Source organism: Pseudorasbora parva, chromosome 15 (assembly GCF_024679245.1).
Source record: "Pseudorasbora parva isolate DD20220531a chromosome 15, ASM2467924v1, whole genome shotgun sequence".
Classification (NCBI taxonomy): domain Eukaryota; kingdom Metazoa; phylum Chordata; class Actinopteri; order Cypriniformes; family Gobionidae; genus Pseudorasbora; species Pseudorasbora parva.
Window position 1 is genome coordinate 17,088,455 of NC_090186.1, and position 13,016 is coordinate 17,101,470.

Sequence of the window (13,016 nt, forward strand, 5' to 3'; positions counted from 1 at the left end):
AAGTGAGATCTGCAAATTGTGTTTTACCATGTGAAATGGTTTAAGGTATTGACAACAGACTGCACAATTAGCTAAATGAGTTCAGACAACTGAGAAATTTGTTCAGCCAATGGGTTTTAGTGTTTTAGCAATTGAGAAAAACTGTAACTGTCTGTTGATTGATCCACTTCTGTGTTCATGTTTCATGTAAAGTAAATGGTTTAGGTAATTGCTGCGTTTTATCTTCCAATTCTGACTTTTTTCTCGCAATTGTTTCTTTTCTGAGAGATATAAATTTGCAGTTGTGAGGAAAATAAGTTAAAAGACGGTTTTCTCAGAATTGTGACTTTAATAATAATAATAATAATAATAATAATAATAATAATAATAATAATAATAATAATAATAATAAAGGTTATTGCTAATTTTTTTTTATTGCTAAAATTATTGCTAATCTCACAGTACTGACTCTACAACATGCAATTGTGTTTAAATATATTGCAATTCTGAGATAAAAATTCTGAATTGTGAGAGAAAAAGTCACAATTACCTGTTTGTTTATATATATATATATATATATATATATATATATATATATATATATATATATATATATATATATATATATATATATATATATATATATATATATATATATATATATATATATATATATATATATAGTGGCGGAAACAAACATCCATAAAACACAATGCAATACGAGCAGGGGGATGAAAACTTTTGAACTGTACATTTTTCTTATTTTGTTTAAAGTTCTTTTTTTTCCATTTAGAATTGCCTTTCAGAAGCTAATAACTACATGTTTCCCAGAAGACAAAATTAATACAATTTAATCTGTTCAAAAGGTTTACACCTCAGATCTTAATCTTACATTATTTTGCCTTCTTGAGCATCTGTATTTTTTTTTTTTTTTTTTTTTCAATGTAAGATTGCCCAAGATTGCTTGAAGAAGTATAGTGAAAAACGTCTTGTTTATATGTAACCCTTGTTGCCCGGGGCATTATGTCAGAACGAACTGACGAATGGGGGTCTTGCCTGAGAGTAATGTTGAGCATGACTGACTGAAAGGGAACTCATGTTGATGTTGTTTAAAAAACATAGGAAAATCAAGTCCTATGCTTGTTAGTCCCTTTGTGTTACATACAGTACCAAAGTATTCTAAAGTATTGTAGAACTTGTGATCTTTTGAATTACATTACAAATTACTTTTTAAAGCATGCATTTTGTTATCTGTGATTTTTTATATGTTTTTATTAACCTTCCCATCCCTGATCATTGCCTTTAAAAGGGAGATGACTATCAAGCCAAATAAAATCTCATTAATTTTCTTTGATTTAACCATGCCAGTTCCATCCACGTAATAAAGCGGGCAGATAACAATACATGAGTTTTGCACTCTGCCTTTTATCTTGCTAAATCTCAAACACTTCAGCTATGATATAAATGGAGACAAATGGCAGGGGAAATGTCAGATGAAAGGGTTGGCCTGAATGGGGGATGGATGACAAAACAGCACAAATGCATTTTGGCATCCTGTCTTGTATTGTGATTTCAGGATTTTACCTAAATTGAATTTGAACAAATGATCATTCTCTCTAAATACATTTCAATTGTCATTCCCCTTTGTATAGATTTACTATTATTCCTCAAATTCCATTCAAAGACTAACATCTGATTCAATTTCAAAGTCAAATCATTCAAGTTATCCTACTGTAGTGATATTAAACTGTGTAATTAGATAGATAGATAGATAGATAGATAGATAGATAGATAGATAGATAGATAGATAGATAGATAGATAGATAGATAGATAGATAGATAGATAGATAGATAGATAGATAGATAGATAGATAGATAGATAGATAGATAGATAGATAGATAGACAGACAACATGAGTATGTATTCACCTTTTTACTATTAGTATAATTTACTATAATTTACATTTATTCTGATATGTAATGATAATTTTACAAGTCAAATACATTATAAAAGTATTTACGCACACGCGCAGACACAAAATGTCATTGCATATAGGCACAGAAAGAAACATTATATATATATATATATATATATATATATATATATATATATATATATATATATATATATAATATTTTGTTATCTATCTAATGTGTTCTTTTTCGTTTATTTCCTTTTGTCCTCTTTTCAAAACTATCGTTTTTCCTCAGAAACTCAGACTCATATGTATAGTATCTGATCGTATCTCCTAAATCATCATTAAGTGCAAACGAGGGATTCTCTGTTGTTTAAAGAGAACAACAGCAGCAGCAACAACAAAATCTTAATGTGTTATCTTTGTTATTTAGCGTGTAACATGCGGATTCTAGGGATGGCATTTTAACAATGTCCACAGTGATTTATACCGACGTGCTAAAAATCGTGGAATACCATCACTCGCCCTCCCGCGACGCCTCCCCGCGTCTCTTCCCATACATGGGCTTAGGACCGAATGCCTCACGGGGGTCTCTCCTCTCCGCGCCCTTCCATTCATGGCCACTCCACTCTCAATGGCGCTCGTGCTACCAAATAAGGAGAGGGAAGTCCAGCGGGCGCCGGGCCATTCGTGGAGTATAAATTGGCTGCGGCTCAAGGCGGTGTCTACCATTCACTCTCCAAGGGAACCAGCTCCTGGTGCTGATCTGGTAAGTAAAGCCGAAGCTTTCAGAAATGTCAGACTTCATTTAATGGGATGATCTTCTGAACGCTAGGATTTAAGCAGTGCCAGTTCTGCTGCAATGTCTCTGGAATTATAATGAAAATAATTGACTCTTGAGCTAAACAAACATTTCAGAGGCTTAAGAGTTGACAGAATACTTTGCTGACATTTGTGTTTCAAAGACGTTATTAATGGTCTTATTTTTAAAACTTTTTCATGAGGATAAGTCATTCAAACAGTTACTGAACTACACCCTTTAAATAAATAGGTTTTCACAGCGATACCATAGAAAAAACATTTGGGGTTCAAAAAAGAACAGTTCAGGGAACATTTGTTTTTCTTTGATTCTGTATTTTAATTAAAATCTAATTTTAATCATCTCAACTTTTTTTTCCCCACTCTTAAGAACTCTGTGTAATCAAAGATTCAATGGATGTTAACGGTTCTTCATGGAACCATCGATGCCAATAAAGAACCTTCATTTATAAGAGTGTATGGAGGAGAATTTTAGATGGGTTGGCGGTCTATTCTGAAGAGAACGCGCGAGCCTGGCAGGAATGCAAACGAAATTACTTGGATGTTAGCAGCTTGTTCAGATATTTATCTGATCCTCATATAGATCCCCAGCTGACACCATGTGTGACGACGATGAGACCACCGCTCTTGTGTGCGACAATGGCTCTGGCCTGGTGAAGGCTGGATTTGCTGGAGATGATGCGCCTCGCGCTGTCTTCCCTTCCATCGTGGGTCGTCCTCGCCATCAGGTACAATCATGATATTTACCTACAAAAAGTAGAGCATGTCACTAGCAATGGCAAGGTCACAGGAATAAAAGCATCTGCCAAATGCATAAATGTAAATATTATACCGTATGTACTGAGCTATTGATATCTTCTCTAACAGGGTGTCATGGTAGGTATGGGACAGAAAGACTCCTACGTGGGTGATGAGGCCCAGAGCAAGAGAGGTATCCTGACGTTAAAGTACCCAATTGAGCATGGTATTATCACCAACTGGGATGATATGGAGAAGATCTGGCACCACACCTTCTACAATGAGCTGCGTGTGGCGCCCGAGGAACATCCCACCCTGCTCACTGAGGCTCCTCTTAATCCCAAGGCCAACAGAGAGAAGATGACACAGGTAAGCTTGCTTGACCATTCCCAAATGGTGCACTTTCGATGACTCCACAAACTTGCAGAAGGACCTATGTTCACCTATAAAAATGACCTCATTTACTTGCCCTGTTTGTTGCAAATATTACAAATGTCTGGCTTCCATTCATTTGCAGATCATGTTTGAGACCTTCAACGTTCCTGCCATGTATGTGGCCATCCAGGCTGTGCTGTCACTGTACGCTTCTGGCCGTACCACTGGTGAGTGTTGTTTGTGAAAACATGCATTGGAATACTTCGCTCAATTAAGGTTTCTCTAGAACCTTAAGCATTTCTGTTGTTTGTAGGTATTGTGCTGGACTCTGGAGATGGTGTCACTCACAATGTCCCCATCTACGAGGGTTACGCTCTGCCCCACGCCATTATGCGTCTAGACCTGGCCGGTCGCGACTTGACCGACTACCTGATGAAGATCCTGACTGAGCGTGGCTACTCTTTTGTGACCACTGGTAGGAATAAACTATGCCGTCACATTAAATGAGCGATCAAAGCATATGTCATAATGTATTGTTAACACTGGAATTTCATTTTCACAGCTGAGCGTGAGATTGTGCGTGACATCAAGGAGAAGTTGTGCTACGTCGCTCTGGACTTTGAGAATGAAATGGCCACCGCTGCTTCCTCCTCTTCTCTGGAGAAGTCCTACGAGTTGCCTGATGGCCAGGTCATCACTATCGGAAATGAACGTTTCCGTTGCCCTGAGACCCTCTTCCAGCCTTCCTTTATTGGTGAGTGATATCACATAAATTTTCCCCCAGTGTCTAAGGGGCCATTTATAACTAAAAATATAAAACGTATGCATTTTGTCCGTTTATTTGCACAACAACAGCGTTTTGGGGGTTTCAAAATGGGTTTCAAAGTACACTTTTTTGGAAATGATACCATCATCTTGAGGTCATGAAAATGTGTATTACATAGGGCTGGGTAAAAAAATATAGATTTGTCTGTAACACTTTACAATACGGATGCACTAATATGCATTAATTCATGCTCAACTAATGCACAAATTAATGTATAACTCATGAAGAACTAAACCATTTATAAATGATTACTGCATCAGCAACTATTGAAGATTCTATATAGATTACATAATATATGAATTCTTATTAATTAAATAGGACATCATGTATGAATTCCCTAATAACATTTTATATTAACCAATAATGTAAATTAATGTATTAATTACCACAATTGGTCGAAATCATGCATTTCATTTTCCATTTGTATGCTTTAATTAAAATTGTTGAGGCGCAACACTATTTATTATTTGATAAGTAATATGTCATTGTGGTTATGGCTTTTGAATTCATTTCGAATTAGTTAATAGTCATCAGTGCCTCAATAAGTAGTCATAACATAATGACCTTTACAAATCATAAGCTAATGATTAATTAAAGCAGACAACTGGAAGTTGAAATGCATGGCTTTGACCAATTGTGGTAATTAGGGGCCAAGCACCGAAGGTGCGGAGGCACCTATTGAAATCGTTAGTGTTCCTATTATTAGGGGCCAAGCACCGAAGGTGCGGAGGCACCTATTGAAACCGTTGTCGCACTTTCTTCTTCCGCCATGGAGGTCTATGGCAGCCCATAGAACCGTTTGCGGGAAAGTTGTAACGATTTGACATTCTGATAGAGGGCAGTCCCAACATTAAATACACCAATTTTGGTGTCTCCAACTCAATCCCTCTAGCGCCACCACCTGTCCAAAGTTGCACTCATGTTTATGCTAATAACTTTTGAACCTTATGGGCTAGAAACAAAATTCTTGTTTCCTCAGATTTCTGAGCTCCTGCCAATCCGAAAGCACCCTATGACGTCATTTCCGACATTATATGTTTCCCGCCATTTTGAATTTCCCCAAAATCCTACTTTTGCGAACTCGTCCTAGACTGTTCGTCTGATTTGCACGAAAATTGAACCAGATCATCTGCAGCCAGTGTCGACAAAAAGTTATGGAATTCAAGTTGATTCGTCAAATCTTTTCCGTTAAACGCGCAAACAAATTTTACGTAGCGCTTGCAAAAACAGACGTATGGCTGTATCTCCGCAACGCTTTATCGTATTCAGACCAAACTTGGTACATGTTGGCACAAGCATGTCTTGAGGCAACCTGCTGCGTTTCGGCGCAGCGCCACCTACTGGCCCGGAGATAGGAAAAATGGCTATTTTTGCTTTTTTTTGCTGAACCGTTTGCCCAAAAATCACAAAAGTGGTCTCGTCAGATTCGAGACGTCATGCCGAGTCAACTGATGTCCAATTTTACCATGTCGGCCATTTTGGCTGTCGGCCATCTTGAATTATGTGCCAAAATGCTGTATTTTATGAACGCATGAACGGATTGTTACGGAACTCGGCATGGGTCATCACCACGATGCCCTGAAGTAGCCTGAGAAGTTTCGAAACAGCGCCACCTAGTTGAGATTTTTTTTAAAAAGTGCTTATAACTTTGGGTGTGGTTGACTTATTTTCACGCGACTCATCTCCTTAGACTCCTGAATCGTTGCAGAGTCCAACCATACCACACTTGCCAGGTTTCGGCGTATGGTTTGTGCACCGTTGTAATTTAGCGCTTTAAGAAAATTAGCCGATATCTTCGAAACCACTGGTCCGATCGAGACGAAACCAGCGTCAGAAGTTCGGAAACATAGGTCGCTAGGCACAGTCGTGAGGCCAAATCTCAAAATTTTGATAGTAAGGGGTAGTAAAATCCAATCAAAGTCAAGCGTCAGGCTGAAACCCTATTGGAACTGTTCATTTCCCCATGATGCATCATTTTCCAGCTAAAACTGCTCGGGCAGACCAAACCGTAAGTCGTAGAGACTTGAAACTTTCAGGGCTGGTAGTACTCACAACCACTGCAGACGTCACCGAAGCCCGCCCCGATCGGCCTGACGGGGGCGCTACAGCGATCAAAAGTGCGAAACGGCGACCAAAAGTACGAAACGGCTCATAACTCCTCAACCGTAAGGCTTAGCCTCGAGTGTCTTATATTGCTGGAATCCTTGGCTCGAGACGGACAAAATGCATGCCCCGGATTGGCTCGGAATAGTGGGAAAAAATTCGGGTATTTCGGGTTTTTTGCAAAACCTACTTTTGCCAACTAGTCCTAGGTTTTTGGCCCAACCGGAACCAAACCAGCGCAGCGAGATTCTCTGGAGTCTAATTGTCAAAAGTCATTTAAAAAAAATGGAAATTTGGATTCCTGGACCCTAAAGGCAGCCAAAACGTTGGAAGGGGGAGTAGCCCCTTTTACTAAATTGGCTAAAACTCGTGAACGGAATGAGGTATTTTCACCAAACTCAGCACGCCTATGTAAGAGCTCATTCTGTGGCCAAGTGAAAAAGGACGTGGGGACCGGCCACTTGGTGGCGCTATAATGGTTAAAAAGGGGTCAAAATGATGTATTTCTATGGAAAATCCCATTAAAGGCCTGAAAGCGGCCCTCTTCCTGCCTGATTGGCATACAGCTTTACGAAATCACGCGTGCGCATGCGTCACGTGACCCTAAAGAGGCTTGCAGACTTTTATGGCCGCCGGGGCGCTTTAACTGTTAAATTGGTGAAAACAAATGCCCTATTATTATCCTATGCAAATTGACATTTAAATGACTAAAAATTGCCTGCTCTGCGCAGAACTTCACCAAATCGGCTGGGCATGTGCACCGCATTATTGTAAAGACGCGTGCAAACTTTGGCGGAGATCGGGCCCTCCAACTGTTAAACTGGTGAAAAACAAATGCCCTATATTATCCTATGCAAAATGACATTTAAATGACTAAAAATTGCCTGCTTTGCGCAGAACTTCACCAAATCGGCTGAGCATGTGCGCCGCATTATTGTAAAGACGCGTGCAAACTTTGGCGGAGATCGGGCCATCAGTAGAGGCATACCAGTTTAAAAGGTAAAAAAATAAATAAATAAAAACACCCCATTTTCATGATAAATGAGCTGAAAATGCAAAAATTGACCTTTGACCTCTGCGATGCACATGTCACCAGGCTTGATAAAGTTTTAGCAACCAGCAGCTCAAAACTCAAGTGCTCAAACCCTATGGTCTATTTTTTATATGCCTTTTTATACCCTTTTTATTGCCTTTTTATTAGGGGCCAAGCACCGAAGGTGCGGAGGCACCTATTGAAACCGTTGTCGCACTTTCTTCTTCCGCCATGGAGGTCTATGGCAGCCCATAGAACCGTTTGCGGGAAAGTTGTAACGATTTGACATTCTGATAGAGGGCAGTCCCAACATTAAATACACCAATTTTGGTGTCTCCAACTCAATCCCTCTAGCGCCACCACCTGTCCAAAGTTGCACTCATGTTTATGCTAATAACTTTTGAACCTTATGGGCTAGAAACAAAATTCTTGTTTCCTCAGATTTCTGAGCTCCTGCCAATCCGAAAGCACCCTATGACGTCATTTCCGACATTATATGTTTCCCGCCATTTTGAATTTCCCCAAAATCCTACTTTTGCGAACTCGTCCTAGACTGTTCGTCTGATTTGCACGAAAATTGAACCAGATCATCTGCAGCCAGTGTCGACAAAAAGTTATGGAATTCAAGTTGATTCGTCAAATCTTTTCCGTTAAACGCGCAAACAAATTTTACGTAGCGCTTGCAAAAACAGACGTATGGCTGTATCTCCGCAACGCTTTATCGTATTCAGACCAAACTTGGTACATGTTGGCACAAGCATGTCTTGAGGCAACCTGCTGCGTTTCGGCGCAGCGCCACCTACTGGCCCGGAGATAGGAAAAATGGCTATTTTTGCTTTTTTTTGCTGAACCGTTTGCCCAAAAATCACAAAAGTGGTCTCGTCAGATTCGAGACGTCATGCCGAGTCAACTGATGTCCAATTTTACCATGTCGGCCATTTTGGCTGTCGGCCATCTTGAATTATGTGCCAAAATGCTGTATTTTATGAACGCATGAACGGATTGTTACGGAACTCGGCATGGGTCATCACCACGATGCCCTGAAGTAGCCTGAGAAGTTTCGAAACAGCGCCACCTAGTTGAGATTTTTTTTAAAAAGTGCTTATAACTTTGGGTGTGGTTGACTTATTTTCACGCGACTCATCTCCTTAGACTCCTGAATCGTTGCAGAGTCCAACCATACCACACTTGCCAGGTTTCGGCGTATGGTTTGTGCACCGTTGTAATTTAGCGCTTTAAGAAAATTAGCCGATATCTTCGAAACCACTGGTCCGATCGAGACGAAACCAGCGTCAGAAGTTCGGAAACATAGGTCGCTAGGCACAATCGTGAGGCCAAATCTCAAAATTTTGATAGTAAGGGGTAGTAAAATCCAATCAAAGTCAAGCGTCAGGCTGAAACCCTATTGGAACTGTTCATTTCCCCATGATGCATCATTTTCCAGCTAAAACTGCTCGGGCAGACCAAACCGTAAGTCGTAGAGACTTGAAACTTTCAGGGCTGGTAGTACTCACAACCACTGCAGACGTCACCGAAGCCCGCCCCGATCGGCCTGACGGGGGCGCTACAGCGATCAAAAGTGCGAAACGGCGACCAAAAGTACGAAACGGCTCATAACTCCTCAACCGTAAGGCTTAGCCTCGAGTGTCTTATATTGCTGGAATCCTTGGCTCGAGACGGACAAAATGCATGCCCCGGATTGGCTCGGAATAGTGGGAAAAAATTCGGGTATTTCGGGTTTTTTGCAAAACCTACTTTTGCCAACTAGTCCTAGGTTTTTGGCCCAACCGGAACCAAACCAGCGCAGCGAGATTCTCTGGAGTCTAATTGTCAAAAGTCATTTAAAAAAAATGGAAATTTGGATTCCTGGACCCTAAAGGCAGCCAAAACGTTGGAAGGGGGAGTAGCCCCTTTTACTAAATTGGCTAAAACTCGTGAACGGAATGAGGTATTTTCACCAAACTCAGCACGCCTATGTAAGAGCTCATTCTGTGGCCAAGTGAAAAAGGACGTGGGGACCGGCCACTTGGTGGCGCTATAATGGTTAAAAAGGGGTCAAAATGATGTATTTCTATGGAAAATCCCATTAAAGGCCTGAAAGCGGCCCTCTTCCTGCCTGATTGGCATACAGCTTTACGAAATCACGCGTGCGCATGCGTCACGTGACCCTAAAGAGGCTTGCAGACTTTTATGGCCGCCGGGGCGCTTTAACTGTTAAATTGGTGAAAACAAATGCCCTATTATTATCCTATGCAAATTGACATTTAAATGACTAAAAATTGCCTGCTCTGCGCAGAACTTCACCAAATCGGCTGGGCATGTGCACCGCATTATTGTAAAGACGCGTGCAAACTTTGGCGGAGATCGGGCCCTCCAACTGTTAAACTGGTGAAAAACAAATGCCCTATATTATCCTATGCAAAATGACATTTAAATGACTAAAAATTGCCTGCTTTGCGCAGAACTTCACCAAATCGGCTGAGCATGTGCGCCGCATTATTGTAAAGACGCGTGCAAACTTTGGCGGAGATCGGGCCATCAGTAGAGGCATACCAGTTTAAAAGGTAAAAAAATAAATAAATAAAAACACCCCATTTTCATGATAAATGAGCTGAAAATGCAAAAATTGACCTTTGACCTCTGCGATGCACATGTCACCAGGCTTGATAAAGTTTTAGCAACCAGCAGCTCAAAACTCAAGTGCTCAAACCCTATGGTCTATTTTTTATATGCCTTTTTATACCCTTTTTATTGCCTTTTTATTAGGGGCCAAGCACCGAAGGTGCGGAGGCACCTATTGAAACCGTTGTCGCACTTTCTTCTTCCGCCATGGAGGTCTATGGCAGCCCATAGAACCGTTTGCGGGAAAGTTGTAACGATTTGACATTCTGATAGAGGGCAGTCCCAACATTAAATACACCAATTTTGGTGTCTCCAACTCAATCCCTCTAGCGCCACCACCTGTCCAAAGTTGCACTCATGTTTATGCTAATAACTTTTGAACCTTATGGGCTAGAAACAAAATTCTTGTTTCCTCAGATTTCTGAGCTCCTGCCAATCCGAAAGCACCCTATGACGTCATTTCCGACATTATATGTTTCCCGCCATTTTGAATTTCCCCAAAATCCTACTTTTGCGAACTCGTCCTAGACTGTTCGTCTGATTTGCACGAAAATTGAACCAGATCATCTGCAGCCAGTGTCGACAAAAAGTTATGGAATTCAAGTTGATTCGTCAAATCTTTTCCGTTAAACGCGCAAACAAATTTTACGTAGCGCTTGCAAAAACAGACGTATGGCTGTATCTCCGCAACGCTTTATCGTATTCAGACCAAACTTGGTACATGTTGGCACAAGCATGTCTTGAGGCAACCTGCTGCGTTTCGGCGCAGCGCCACCTACTGGCCCGGAGATAGGAAAAATGGCTATTTTTGCTTTTTTTTGCTGAACCGTTTGCCCAAAAATCACAAAAGTGGTCTCGTCAGATTCGAGACGTCATGCCGAGTCAACTGATGTCCAATTTTACCATGTCGGCCATTTTGGCTGTCGGCCATCTTGAATTATGTGCCAAAATGCTGTATTTTATGAACGCATGAACGGATTGTTACGGAACTCGGCATGGGTCATCACCACGATGCCCTGAAGTAGCCTGAGAAGTTTCGAAACAGCGCCACCTAGTTGAGATTTTTTTTAAAAAGTGCTTATAACTTTGGGTGTGGTTGACTTATTTTCACGCGACTCATCTCCTTAGACTCCTGAATCGTTGCAGAGTCCAACCATACCACACTTGCCAGGTTTCGGCGTATGGTTTGTGCACCGTTGTAATTTAGCGCTTTAAGAAAATTAGCCGATATCTTCGAAACCACTGGTCCGATCGAGACGAAACCAGCGTCAGAAGTTCGGAAACATAGGTCGCTAGGCACAATCGTGAGGCCAAATCTCAAAATTTTGATAGTAAGGGGTAGTAAAATCCAATCAAAGTCAAGCGTCAGGCTGAAACCCTATTGGAACTGTTCATTTCCCCATGATGCATCATTTTCCAGCTAAAACTGCTCGGGCAGACCAAACCGTAAGTCGTAGAGACTTGAAACTTTCAGGGCTGGTAGTACTCACAACCACTGCAGACGTCACCGAAGCCCGCCCCGATCGGCCTGACGGGGGCGCTACAGCGATCAAAAGTGCGAAACGGCGACCAAAAGTACGAAACGGCTCATAACTCCTCAACCGTAAGGCTTAGCCTCGAGTGTCTTATATTGCTGGAATCCTTGGCTCGAGACGGACAAAATGCATGTCTCGGATTTGCTCGCCCTTCAGGCGCCAATTTCGAGATATTTTAGGTTTTTTGTAAAACCTACTTTTGCAAATTACTCCCAGCTTATTTGACTGATCGGAACCAAACCACTGCAGAAATGTTCTCTGGAGAGAGACTATCAATAATTATCAAAAAAAAAAAACATTTTGATTTATGGTTGCTAAGGGGAGCCAAAATGTTTGATGTGACCGGGACCTTATTTAATAAAATGGCTATAACTTGTGAACAGAACGAGATATTTCCACCAAATTAAGGTCACGTGTGAGTGAGGTCAGTCTGAGATCACATGAAAAAAATCACAACGATTGATCACTTGGTGGCGCTATAACAGGGGAAAAACTCATGAAACTGGCAATATACGCACCCAAACATTAGTCAGATGAAAATGGGCATTCATTGTCTTTATCCTTGGTGCCATGATAGTCTATGAGGACAATGGCGTATCACAAACAAAGCATACTTCATTGGTGCAATGCCCTGAAGGAGCCTGAGAATTTTCAAGCCAGTGTTTTTCACAGTATTCACCTCATTAGACTCCTGAATCCTTGCCGAGTCCAATAATACCAAACATTCCTGGTTTCACCTTATGGTTTGTAAAAAGGTGTACTTTAGCACCTAAAAAACCTTTGCGAATGTAGGAAACAGTTAGTCCAATTAAAACAAAACCACAATAGGAAATTCTGAATACTTACATAGGTCAATAGCTAAACAATAATGACCAAAACAAAGCCAAAATTTTGGAAGAAAAAAAAATCCAATCAATGCAGCCCATGCTCTCAAATATATTTTGCTATAACTTTAAAAGAAAATTAGATATTTACAACAAATTTGACATATATTTATGGACCCCTTTGAGGACACCTAAAAAAGCTATGATATTATATTTTTCCTTAGTTAATTTACCCATGAATGCTCTA

At 40.7% G+C, this 13,016-nt stretch overlaps 1 protein-coding gene across 1 annotated transcript in view; it reads left to right on the forward strand.

Annotated features, from left to right (window-relative positions):
* Nucleotides 1–2,631: 2,631 nt before the first annotated feature.
* actc2 (actin, alpha, cardiac muscle 2) overlaps nt 2,632–13,016 on the forward strand; it is a 59,533-nt gene continuing 49,148 nt past the window's right edge. Inside the window, exons 1-6 of the mRNA XM_067417236.1 lie at nt 2,632–2,663; nt 3,297–3,441; nt 3,581–3,820; nt 3,969–4,053; nt 4,140–4,301; nt 4,389–4,580. Of these exons, the coding sequence (XP_067273337.1) occupies nt 3,313–3,441; nt 3,581–3,820; nt 3,969–4,053; nt 4,140–4,301; nt 4,389–4,580 (808 nt within the window). The 5' untranslated portion in view covers nt 2,632–2,663; nt 3,297–3,312. The remainder of the gene's footprint in view (nt 2,664–3,296; nt 3,442–3,580; nt 3,821–3,968; nt 4,054–4,139; nt 4,302–4,388; nt 4,581–13,016) is intronic.